Raw genomic sequence first — 13,099 nt, 5'->3', positions numbered from 1 at the left:
CTGGTCATTAAACTCCACTGGTAGATAGTAAACAATGAGTAAACACAATTTCCCCTGAAAGCAGCTGGTAATTATCTACTAATCCAGTGATCTCCCGAATATGAAAGCGCAGCTGACCTGCCTGCACATGTCCTCGGCGCTTCTGAAGAAATGCGCTCCGCACTGCCACCCGGCTGGTCCTCTATGCCAGCTGGATCAGCGTACCGCCCCGTGGGCGAGGAGGCTGTGATGGGGAGCAGCGTCTCTGCCCTCCCGCGCTGACACACTCTCACAGGGCGCCCTGGCCACACACAGCAGCCCAGCGCCTGCTCTCTCTGGGTCTGCTGCTGTCATTTACAGCACGGTGTGCTTCAGTTTGGGCCAGATTTCCTGCTGAAACCGTTTGCACGAAGCCCAAATCCATCGTCTCGGAGAACAAGGGGTAAAGATGAGAGTAATGCCGGTACTGAATTTTCCATCAGGGCTTAACAACACGACCTGCCATTTTACGTTTTAAACTATCAAAACATTCTGCTCTGTTGAAAAGGACGTCAGCAATGGCCGACCCATGATTTCCGACAACAGACACTACTGTCGACACCCTCCTGACCCCCCCTCCGACTATAACTACCACCCTCCCACCTGGACAGCCGAGTCACGCCGTAGAGCTCACCAGCCCAGTCCTCGAGGCTGCAGGAACGGTACACGTGTTTGTGCCTGCTCCGTTTTGTGCCTGGTGCTGCATCTGGGAAAAGACCCTTTGGCCTCTCCCTCCGCAGGAGACCAGCATTCGTGAAGGACTGACCAGAGGAAAATTACAGCCTGAGAACGGGGGGGCAGGTGTTTACACAGCAGATGGCGGGTGTCTGTAACAGTCTGGACTCTAAAGCAGCTGGATCCTTCTTGAAGCCCAGTGGCCAGAACTGACCACAGTACTCGACAAGTTTCATCTAACACTTCCTGACTTTAAATTGGACTACATTTTGTCCTCCTAAATTGCCCCCCGGGGATGAATAAAGTATTTTGAATTGAACTGAATCTATAAGGCTTATAAATAATGTATCTATAATTCTACTTCCTGTTGTCCTTTCTACTCTTTCTCCCGATGAGGAAAGGCAGCGAGCCAACACAAACTCCTGCTGACTGATAAGAAGCTGACAATGATTGAAAAGTAAGAGTCTGCCAGTCCTGGCCCTTCATGCACCCACCGGCCCAATTATTAGGAACCCCCAACACGCTGTCGAAGGAGCTTGGCCAGCAGGAGCCACAGGTCCATCCCCTTCCCCAGAACTCCATCCGGCTGGAAGCCCAATCCGCTGGACGGAAGCCGCACACTATTGCCCTCTCCAGCAGCCATCCCTGCTAGGAGACGGGGGGCAATACTCAAAAGCCCTGCCCCTCTCCTGGTCAGACTGCTCCCGCTGCTCGCAGGGGTACCAACGACGGCACTCCACGGGGGTTCCTAATATTTTGGCCGGTGCTGGTATAAACGAATACTTCAGCAAATGCTCCTGTCTGAACCTGCGGACCCGGCAGGTGATGGCGGGCCTCTCTCTACCCAGCAGGAGCCCACCACCAAGCACTGGGGCGAGGGGACGTCTCTCTGGGAGGTGGGGTGCACTCTGTTTCACCCCAACCTCGCACCAGCAAGGATGACGTCCTGTGTCTTTGCAGCAGTGCGCACACACATTCCAAACTCAAATACCTGGATTTCCATATTCATCAGTGACTCATTCATGACTGATAATGCAGCGGAGAATAGTATCACAGGAGTGTGGTCAAAGACGTCAACTACCGGGAATGATTAATTGCTTTCTGTTCAGCTGAAGCCATTATCCTCTTGAGTGCGACGTGAAGTGTGAACAGTGATGCCAGACTGTGGTCACCACACACCCCTGCTGTTCCAGGTACCGCAGGAAACTGGCAAAGCAGGCTGGCTGCTCCAGCTGTAGCACCGCCTGCTATACTGTAGCTGCAGCAGTAAATACAGCAGCAGCCACAGTAACAGCTGGGGCCGTAGTAACTATAGCCACAGCAAGAGTCAAAATATTCATTATAGTAGCAGCAAGAGTAACCATTTGAGTAATAATTGCTGCATAGCAAATATACCAGTTGCAAGAGCAACAATTGTAGCAGGAGTAATTATAGTAGGATTCATTATAGTAGCAGCAAGAGTAACCATTTGAGTAATAATTGTTGCACAGCAAATATACCAGCTGCAAGAGCAACAATTGTAGCAGGAGTAATTATAGCAGCAGCAGGAATAAGGATTGTAGCAATAATTGTAACAGGAGTAATTATAGAAGCAGCAAGAATAACAATTGTAGTACTAATTGTAGCAGTAGTAATTATAGGAGTAGCAACAGTAACAACTGTATTAATAATTATTGTTTGTAGCAGTAGTAGACAGTGGCAATAGACATATCAGTAGTAATGGTGAGAAAAGTATTATCTGCAGCAGTACAGTAATTGTCACAATAATTAAAGCATTAAGAGTAAATGCAGTATTATCTACAGCAGTAACAGTAATTGTAGTATTATCTGCAACAGTAACAGTAATTGTAGTATTATCAACAGCATCAATAGCAGTAACAGTAATTGTAGTATTATCTGCAGCAGTATCTACAGCAGTAACAGTGACTACAGAAGTATCTACAGCAGTAACTGTAGTATTATCTGTAGCAGTAATGGTAAATGTTGCATTATTGACAGTAGTAAGACTAATTGTAGTAGTATCTGCTACAGTATAGTAATTGTCGCAGTATCTAATGCAGTAAGACTAATTGTAGTAGTATCTGCTACAGTACAGTAATTGTCGCAGTATCTAATGCAGTAAGACTAATAATAATAATAATAATTGCTTACACTTATATAGCGCTTTTCTGGACACACCACTCAAAGCGCTTTACAGGTAATGGGGGGTCTCCTCTCCACCACCAACAATGTGCAGCATCCACCTGGATGATGCGACGGCAGCCATAGTGCGCCAGAACGCTCACCACACATCAGCTGTCAGTGGGGAGGAGAGCAGAGCAATGTAGCCAATTCGTAGAGAGGGATTATTAGGAGGCCATGATTGGTAAGGGCCAATTTGGAAATTTGGCCAGGACACCGGGGTTACACCCCTACTCTTTTCGAGAAGCACCCTGGGATTTTTAATGACCACAGAGAGTCAGGACCTCGGTTTTACGTCTCATCTGAAGGACGGCGCCTGTTTACAGTATAGTGTCCCCATCACTATACTGGGGCATTAGGACCCACATGGACCGCAGTGTGAGCGCCCCCTGCTGGCCCCACTAACACCTCTTCCAGCAGCAACCTTAGTTTTTCCCAGGAGGTCTCCCATCCAGGTACTGACCAGGCTCACACCTGCTTAGCTTCAGTGGGTTACCAGTTGTGAGTTGCAGGGTGATATGGCTGCTGATAGTTCTAATAGTTGCTGATAGACTAATAGTTCTCCTACTTGTAACAGCTGCAGATAGTGTTCATCACACATATACTGTAGGTCACAGTAACCATAGAGTTTTGAGTTTGGCGAAGACACAGCAAGTGGAACTACAGGAGGGGGGTTCATACTTTTCATACATTACTGCTACTGCAGTAATGTTCCCAGCACGATATGCTGAGTATTGTTTCTCACAGTACTATGCAGTTCGCTGTAGCACTGTTCTCAGCCCCTGTCACCTGACATCATGCGTGGCAGCATGCCAGCTCGCCCCCGGCAAACACAGGCCCCGGGACAGGGCGGGGAACTGAAGACTCCTCTTCCCAAACCCCCCCTCCGGGTGAAGGATCTTCCCCGAGGGCATTCTGCAAGGTGTGTGTGAGTGTGTGAGTGTGCTGGGGTCTGCGTATCAAAGCCACAGTCAGAAACCTGTGCAGTGCAGGTAGACCAGCTGTTACTGTTAGTGCTGCTTCACTGTGACACCATTCTGAGCACGCTCTCGCACACAGGTGCACACTAGACATTACATGTGTGGACAGATGAGGTCACCCACTTTCCCAGACAGTCCCAGACAGGTCCGCATAGGATATATATCTAGACAGAAAGACGGTCACACAGAGGTCTGTAGGAGATCTGTCTAGACAGAAAGACGGTCACACACAGGTCTGTAGGAGATCTGTCTAGACAGAAAGACGGTCACACACAGGTCTGTAGGAGATCTGTCTAGACAGAAAGACGGTCACACACAGGTCTGTAGGAGATCCATCTAGACAGAAAGACGGTCACACAGAGGTCTGTAGGAGATCTGTCTAGACAGAAAGACGGTCACACACAGGTCTGTAGGAGATCTGTCTAGACAGAAAGACGGTCACACACAGGTCTGTAGGAGATCTATCTAGACAGAAAGACGGTCACACACAGGTCTGTAGGAGATCTGTCTAGACAGAAAGACGGTCACACACAGGTCTGTAGGAGATCTATCTAGACCAGTGGTTCTCAAACTGTGGGAGTGCCATATGACCCTGGAACTTTGTTGTGTGCTCTGAGAAATCGGGAGGGGTTTTCACGTTTTCTATTTTAATACGTGTCGAATACGCAGCCTACGTACTACGATACAGTGCGCGCTAATACTTGAGTGGACACAAGAGATACTCTGTAATTCTATACCACTCTACAGGAATGCGTGCTAGGAACGTAAGTGACCAATTGTATTTTAAAAAAAGGCTATCTTCAGCAAATAGGGAGGTAGGAGAATGTGCGTGATTTTGGAACAATGCCAATGTTGTAAGCACAGGAATGCATAGAAATGCGTGCTGTGAATGCTGGTAATCTTGTGAGCACAGGAAAGCGTGATAGATAACAGAAAAATATTTCAGTGCTGTTCTAAGTTAATTTGAGAAACATACACCGAGCGTCTCTGTTTTGCACCCACGTGTATGAAATAAAAACATATAATAATACGGTCACAAACAGGTCTGTAGGAGATCTCTCTAGACAGAAAGACGTCACAAACAGGTCTGTAGGAGATCTATCTAGACAGAAAGACGGTCACACACAGGTCGGAGATCTATCTAGACAGATGGTCACACACAGGTCTGTAGGAGATCTGTCTAGACAGAAAGACGGTCACACACAGGTCTGTAGGAGATCTGTCTAGACAGAAAGACGCCACAAACAGGTCTGTAGGAGATCTATCTAGACAGACAGTCCATGGAAGGTATATATAGACAAATAGCCAAAGGCAGGTGTGTAAGCTGAGAGACAGGCAGTCACAAACAGATCTATAAGTAGACAGACAGTCACAGTCTACTATGTACAGGTATCTAATATAAAATACGTATTTATGAGAATATTCATGCCACACAATTACAGGGCCCCGAGCATTACTCCTTAATTGGTTGAGAATTAAAGGTTAGATGGAGGAGAGTTTTAATGAAGCCAGGTGTCAAGGCTGACAGATGTAGACGGATACATTACTACTGTTTACATCCATAATAATAATAATAATAATAATAATAATAATAATAATCATGTGAAGCGTTTCGTTTTACAGGGATTTTCCATGCTGGATTCTGTGGTTTACAGTTTAAGATGTCACCTGCTTTGTTCGTTAACCGTGCAGTTGATAACACTTTTGAAAATAAACATAGCCAATCCTGCACACCGCAAAACAACATCGAGCTCTCCACCACCCTGCCTTAACGTCCAAACATAACCCCCCTCACTTGCCTTCCATTTGAAGACACTGTACCGAGGAGCAACACTCCAACACGCTCTCAGCACAACAGTAATAATCCCCCTCTTCCACTCCCAGTCCGTCCTGTCTCTCCAGAACATCTGACTTACATTACTGCGCCCCCCCTCCCCGGCCGGAGCCCGACCCCCAGCCCGGTCCGGCCCGGCCCGGCCCGGCCTCCGCGACACGGGATCGCGTCTCTGTCCGCCTGCGACGGGACAGACCCAGCCCCCGTTACAAACAGCCCCCGAGCTCGCTTTTCTGTCGGTGCCTCAACTACCGTGAAAAAACGAATGTCAAATGAAATGAGATGCGGTTCGGTTAAAAATAAAAGAAAGTCGAAAAATTTGAGGCTTTACTCACTCACCCCCGATCCGATCTCCACAGAACTTTTCCACCGACGGAGCGAATGCACAGATTGGCGGACTCTTCCCTGCAGAACTTTTCTCTCGCCGGAGTTCCCAGCCCGTCCCTCTTCTCAGCGTCTCTCTCTGACTCGCTTTGCCTCGACTGTGTTGATGCAGTGCCGCTGGAATGCAAGCCCAGCCCACAGCCCGCTGGGAACCGCGGCCGCTGTAACCCGAGCCAGGTGTGAGGTGGCTCCGGGCACAGCTGGACAGGTGAGCCCTCCCAGCCTCCGCTGCATGCCGGGAAATGGAGTTTTTCTGTCTCCCCCGGGCCGAGGTCTGACGTTTACAACAGCAAGTGCGAGATCTGGGGTGCGTGCCTTTGTGTCTGGCTTGCCCAGGTTAGGGATGTATTGATGCAGTCCATCATGAAGAAGAAAACTATGGGGAGGTGCATTTAAAACTGGGGTTTTACACAAAAGGTTGCAGGAGTCTGGAACAAGTCAGCCAGTAAAACTGGGGTAATAACTAAAGGGCAGCAGAGTATCATTGCTGAACTAGTCGTGCTACTCGCTGCCAATGAGTGGCAGTCCATGCCGCTAATTATCTTACTCTACATAATTTGAAGATTCAAAATTTTCGAACGTATTTAATATCGAGCTCCTCAGGAAAAGCTGGATATGGAACAAATTGGAACAAGTCATAGGTTTATTCCAGGCTGAAAAGAGAAGAAAGAAACAATGTTTCGGCCGTGGAGCGTTCTTCGCGTGTATATACTGAAAATGACTTTTTTCAAACTTTTATTGACCATCAAAAAATACAAACAAAAGAGAAAATATATTTAAAAAATAAATCATAAAAAAGCAACACGAAGAAGGCTCCACAGCCAAAACGTTGTGTTTCTTTCCTTCTCTTTTCGGCACAGGAATAAACCTTTACCTGTTCCTCTGTAGCCTACGCCTGCTGACGCAGCTCCCTACTCGAACTACTCCAAAAACGTGAGGTGAACAAAAAGATAAAACAAGAAACAGTACGCTGCCACAGGCAATAACAATCAGGACCCAAATGAGTTAAAAAATACGTACATCAAGTGTTTTTTTGCCTTGTTAATTTTCACGTTTTTAATGGGGTAAAACGTAAAACGTCGCATTTCCACCTTATAAGTATTAAAGGATGAAGTAGTATTAGACAGTTCAGTTTTATACGTATGTTATCTACCTATTATTACAAAAAGACATTATAAATGTTCAAAAGTTGAGCCTGACTAATGTATCACACAGCCCCACAAGTGCGTTCTTCGAGCTCATGAATATTAATGACGTCCACGACGAGGATGTAACGCGCCTTTTTCCTCCCCTCTGCGTCTTTCGGCCCGTCTACGATAGTGACGTACTTCCGCCAAGATGGTGGTGGGTGCTTTTCCTATCGCTAAATTGCTGTATCTGGGAATCCGGCAGATGAGCAAGCCGGTGGCTAACCGAATTAAGGCGGGAGCGAGGAGAAGCGAGTTCTTCAAAAACTACATCTGCCTCCCGCCTGCCAACCGTGAGTACCGTGGCGTCCGCATTCAAAACCAGGGCTTTTCGACCCAACGGGCGTTTTGTGGAAAGGAAGGGGGCGTGACTAGGCTGACAGGCTTGCGAAGAGGACCAATAGCGTGCAGCTTTCTCGAACTATGGACCAATAGTAGACCGCACTGAGGTCATGCCACATTCTTATTGGACGGGGTGATTTGATAGGCATAAGGGTAATCGAATCCGGTGACGAGGTGGGCTCAGGAAGAGAGTGTCTGTTTCCCGAGATCGCCCAATGGACTCGTCTGAAGGACCGGTGTAGGCGCTACCCCTTTGTCATTGAATGTTTTCTGAACTTATTTTTGTTCTTGAATGTACTCTAGTGATACACAAAGAGTCAGGTGTGGAGTTTATCCGGTGTCAAACACGTGTACTTTTAAGTATATGTTACTTTAGTCAAACGCGAGGTCTTGTAATCCAAACAGGCACATTTTTGTTCCTCGATCCTAATAATAATTCCTTACACTTCTATGGCGTTTTTCTGGACACTCTGCTCAAAGCGCTTTACAGGTCATGAGGACTCCCTTCCACCTCCACCATTAGACGGCAGCCAAAGATTATCCCCACACAGCAGCTCTCTGTGGGAGGAGAACACAGTGATGAAGCCAGTTCATAGATGGGGATTATTAGGAGGCCATGACTGGTAAAGTCCAGGGGGAAATTAATTGGAGTATCATGTTTTGAACTGTACGATATTTTGTTTTTGACTATGGCCTAGTTTACAATAGAAGTCCTAAGTGTTCATATGAGAAATTTGCGGGGTACTTTAAAAATAAAGTTAGTTCTTTATAAAAAGTAATATAAAATTTCATATAAAAGTCATTTTTATAACAAGCAATTGAAATGTGTCAGAGGTGAAAGCTGATGAGTGAATTGTAGTGTTGTGTAAGTGTGCTCCAGACAGTGCTGGTGGATCAGAGCACATGAGCACGAGCTTCCCTCGCAGTCGTCTCTGTTCAAGACAGGAGAGATCCAGTTCCTTTACTCAACAGACGTCATACCTGCATTCCTTCTGTCAGTGTGGGTCACTCCCTTCAGACTGAAGAGACTTAGTTCCTTCAGCCTGTCAGTGTGGGTCACTCCCTTCAGACTGAAGAGACTTAGTTCCTTCAGCCTGTCAGTGTGGGTCACTCCCTTCAGACTGAAGAGACTTAGTTCCTTCAGCCTGTCAGTGTGGGACACTCCCTTCAGACTGAAGAGACTTAATTCCTTCAGCCTGTCAGTGTGGGACACTCCCTTCAGACTGAAGAGACTTAGTTCCTTTGGCTTGTCAGTGTGGGACACTCCCTTCAGACTGAAGAGACTTAGTTCCTTCGGCCTGTCAGTGTGGGACACTCCCTTCAGACTGAAGAGACTTAGTTCCTTCAGCCTGTCAGTGTGGGACACTCCTTTCAGACTGAAGAGACTTAGTTCCTTTGGCCTGTCAGTGTGGGACACTCCCTTCAGACTAAAGAGACTCAGTTCCTCCGGCCTACAGTGTGGGATACTCCCTTCAGATTAAAGAGACTCGGTTCCTCCGGCCTGTCAGTGTGGGACACTTCCTTTAGTCTGAAGAGACTCAGTTCCTCCAGCCTGTCGATGTAGGATATATTCCCTTCAGCCCCAGAATGTATCTGTTTTCTCTTCTCCAGACTGATTGTGGTTATTAAAATCGTACATAATATTCTAGAAGAGGCTTGCATCACACAGTTTTAACGTAACCCCCCAAATCTAAATTCTGAGTTTTTAACTGTGTATGCTAACATTTTTAATGTCACACATGGTGTATAGTTGGACCACTGTGCTGTAGGAGGTGTTATCTTTCTGATGCGATTTTAAATGTGGGTCCCTTTCTATATTTGAAGGACACGAATAATAATATGCATGTAAGGGTTTGTTATTGTTGTTTATTAGTCATTTACATTACAATTTAAATAATTTTTGGAAGTGTCCTGAATTTTACAAGGTACACATCCAAAACAAATAAGGACGAGACGGATTCACTGCCACCACTCTAGAGCCATATTTAAGACACTTCCAGCTAATGGAATATTAATATGGAAGAGCTTGATGTGAGGTGAGCAGTGCTTTGCTGGGTGTCTGTCTAGTTCAACAGTAGTTCAAGTAGGGAGCTGCGTCAGTATGCGTAGGCTGCAAAGGATCAAATAAAGGTTTACTTCATGTTGAAAAGAGAAGAAAAGAAACACAACGTTTTGGCCTTCACAACTGAAGAAGGCTCCACAGCTGAAACGTTGTGTTTCTTTTCTTTTCAGCCTGGAATAAACCTTAACTTGTTCCTAGTTCAGCAGTAGTTGACTAGTTGAGGTTTTGTATTAAAGCTAGAGGTGATGGGCAGCCCTGCCACCTGGTGGACGAATCAGGGAACCAACCCTTTAAAATTCCAGTGGGTTTAAATTATTCGTATTCTTATTCTTATTCTTATTAATCTTATTTAATCAGAGATTAAACAATCTGTTGTTGCTCATCCAAAAGTTTAAACTCATGCTCCATTATCATCATGTCTGTAGACTGTTTAAAGACTCTCAGTCTGATCATCTGTAACCTCACATTGACACTCATCATCCTCAGACCTGAAGATACTGTAAAGACTCTCAGTCTGGTCATCTGTAACCTCTCATTAACACTCATCATCCTCAGACCAAACCACCAAATCTATAGATACTCAGTCTGATCATCTGCAGTTTCACATTAACACTCATCATCATCAGACCTGTAGATACTGTAAAGACTCTCAGTCTGGTCATCTGTAACCTCACATTGACACTCATCATCATCAGACCTGTAGATACTGTAAAGACTCTCAGTCTGGTCATCTGTAACCTCTCATTAACACTCATCATCCTCAGACCAAACCACCAAATCTATAGATACTCAGTCTGATCATCTGCAGTTTCACATTAACACTCATCATCATCAGACCTGTAGATACTGTAAAGACTCTCAGTCTGGTCATCTGTAACCTCACATTAACACTCATCATCACCAGACCTGTAGATACTGTAAAGACTCTCAGTCTGGTCATCTGTAACCTCACATTGACACTCATCATCCTCAGACCTGTAGATACTGTAAAGACTCTCAGTCTGGTCATCTGCAGTTTCACATTAACACTCCCTCATCACCAGATGAATGAATGAATTCTGTCTCGCTTGGCTGCTCCAGTGTGGCTTTCTCTCCTCTCTAACTCCCCCCTCCGTGTGCCCAGTGTACCACTGGATTGAGATGCGGACGAAGATGAGGATCATGGGATTCCGAGGTGCCACCATCAAGCCGCTGAACGAGGAGGCGGCAGCCGAGCTGGGGGCGGAGCTCCTGGGGGAGGCGATCATCTTCCTGGTGGGCGGGGGCTGCATGGTGCTGGAGTACGTCCGGCAGAGCGCCAACACGCGGCGCAAGGAGGAGGAGCTGAACCACACGCTCGCCGATCTGCAGACTCAGGTGGCCGAGCTGAGCCTGGCCTCCGAGACGCTGGACGCCCAGCTGCGGGAGGTCAACAGGCTGCTGCTCTCCCTGCCCAGCACCCCCGGCAAGTAGCCAGCGGGAGGGCACCCGCGGCCGGACAGTACCGCCACTCCCTGCGCTCTCCCCCTCTGGTGTGCTGGAGCATGATGGGACAGGACTGGAGGTCACGGAGAGGCCGGACGCGAGAGGAGAGTGTCTTGCCAGCTCGCTTGTCCCAGAAGCCTCCTCCACACTTCTCTCGAATGACCCCTCTGACTCTTCTCTCACCCCGCGACAGGGCCAGTTCAGGCAGTGCTAATGCGAGTCTGAACTGTTCCTGTTTTCTTCACCGCTGAGAAGATGTGTATTCTCTGCTTTGTTTCTGTGGTCTCTACTGGATTTGGCATTTTCAGTATTCGATTGGTTTAGTCCTTACCAGGCTGGACTGGAGAAGTCTGCACTCGACTGCTCCTGGCTGAACAGAAGAGGTTTAGTCTGCATGAGGATGTTCTACCCTGTACAGGGCCGGATTTTAAGAGGCCCATTTTGTCTGTAATGAGCTAAATTGGTCTTCAGTGGGCTCATGCAGCTTTTAAAGAAAGGGCCCAGACCAAACTGGGGTGGTTTATGAAGAAAGTTTCTGTATTGGAATAATCGATGCTACCACTATAGTATAGTGCTTTCATCCCTCCGGGGTGGGTGTAGCCTATAGTGGGTGCTATAATCTATACGTCTAGAATAGTGTATCCTGTACTGGCCAGTTTCATCTATAGTGGGCTGGTCCATTCTGTACAGAACCGGTGCGCTCTGTACTCGTCTGGATCATACTGAGGTACTGAGCTCTCGGAGACCCATGTGTGTCAGTAAAGGGCCACTCTAGCCCATTCCAAGCTGATTTAGTCTACAGTGGGCTGGACTAGTCCATAATGGGTTTCTCTAGTACCCTGGCTTGGCCAGTCTATACCGGGGTTCTCCAAACAGGCTGGTCTAGTCTGTGCTGCACAAGCTGCTGTATTCTGGCTGCAAACTAAAGCCATTCAGAGAGGTCCAGCAAAGGTAAAATGACATCAGAGGAGTGATGCCAAGTGTTCGGACATATTTTCTCTCTCTTACACACACGCTTGTGCCCCTGTCTTTGTGGGGTCTGACGTAGACCTGACATAAACCGAGTTTCACAGTGGGGACGTCGTCACCCAGCCTGTCAGAGTTACCATCCTGCTGGGGTCACCTTCCTAGTTCTTCTTCCCGCTGTGGACGGGAATCCACACACACAAGGCCTGACGGCCCTGCCCACTCAAGCACAGCGCACACGGAGAGGGGCAGTCGTCAGGGCAGTGCCAGGGGTTCGACAGTAGGTGAGTTTAGCCCTCCATGCTGATGAGAAAGTTTATAAATGGTGATTCCCTTTAATAACTAGGAATGATGCCCGTGCTGGATGTTTGAACAAATGTAAATTAAATATTGTATTGTAAAATAAATGTAATTTTCTAATAGCGGCGGCTGTGACTGTGTGAAGGTGATGTTTTTGATGAGGGACAGAGACCTCACCAACTTTGAAGCACATGACTTTGCTTGTTCTCTGTCTTTATCTGTTGCACAGGTGGGAATGTTGTTACTGGTGTGTTGTGTAGCTAGGCACGTATGTTATATTACAACGTGGATACGGAACTTCCATCATTCCGATTTCTTACTGCTTCATCCCCTGAAGGGTCACCAGGGAGCAAAGGGTGCCGGGCGGGATATACCCTGGATGGGGACCCCACGGGGGCAATTTCACAAGCACAATGGCAGATTATTTGCCCAATTATTGCTTTTTTTGCCCTGCTCAGAATTCACATACACCTGAATAACGTACCTCCTGGGCGTTTCATACCTCCTGCCTAGGGGGCGCTAGCGAGTCAAGTGTGTTTTTTTTTCCAAGGAACTCCTACCTTTCATTTCTAAAACCGCATGATCTGGCACATCCTTCTCTTCCTCATCAGTTTGTTTTAATGTTCGCTCTTTTAAGTCCTCGTCCGTGGGACAAATTACAATAGCCTTGCGTTGAAAACCTTCAAAAGGACGCATTTTTCGTCTC

At 47.1% G+C, this 13,099-nt stretch overlaps 2 protein-coding genes across 2 annotated transcripts in view; one reads left to right on the top strand and one right to left on the bottom strand.

The window, feature by feature from the left end:
* Positions 1 to 6,319, bottom strand: part of ppp1r13l (protein phosphatase 1, regulatory subunit 13 like) — a 31,634-nt gene extending 25,315 nt beyond the window's left edge. The window contains exon 1 of the mRNA XM_069186454.1: positions 6,028 to 6,319. The gene's annotated coding sequence lies outside the window, so the exon portion shown is untranslated. The remainder of the gene's footprint in view (positions 1 to 6,027) is intronic.
* Positions 6,320 to 7,387: 1,068 nt separating this feature from the next.
* On the top strand, positions 7,388 to 12,515 carry opa3 (outer mitochondrial membrane lipid metabolism regulator OPA3). The gene is made up of 2 exons (XM_006627529.3): positions 7,388 to 7,552; positions 10,787 to 12,515. Exons 1-2 carry the CDS (start codon positions 7,411 to 7,413, stop codon positions 11,113 to 11,115), a joined length of 471 nt encoding a protein of 156 aa, XP_006627592.2. The 5' UTR covers positions 7,388 to 7,410; the 3' UTR covers positions 11,116 to 12,515.
* Positions 12,516 to 13,099: the final 584 nt, after the last annotated feature.

This window comes from Lepisosteus oculatus, chromosome 3 (assembly GCF_040954835.1).
Source record: "Lepisosteus oculatus isolate fLepOcu1 chromosome 3, fLepOcu1.hap2, whole genome shotgun sequence".
Classification (NCBI taxonomy): Eukaryota; Metazoa; Chordata; class Actinopteri; order Semionotiformes; family Lepisosteidae; genus Lepisosteus; species Lepisosteus oculatus.
Note: the sequence above shows the minus strand (reverse complement) of the source record. Positions and strands in the feature narration are given on the sequence as shown.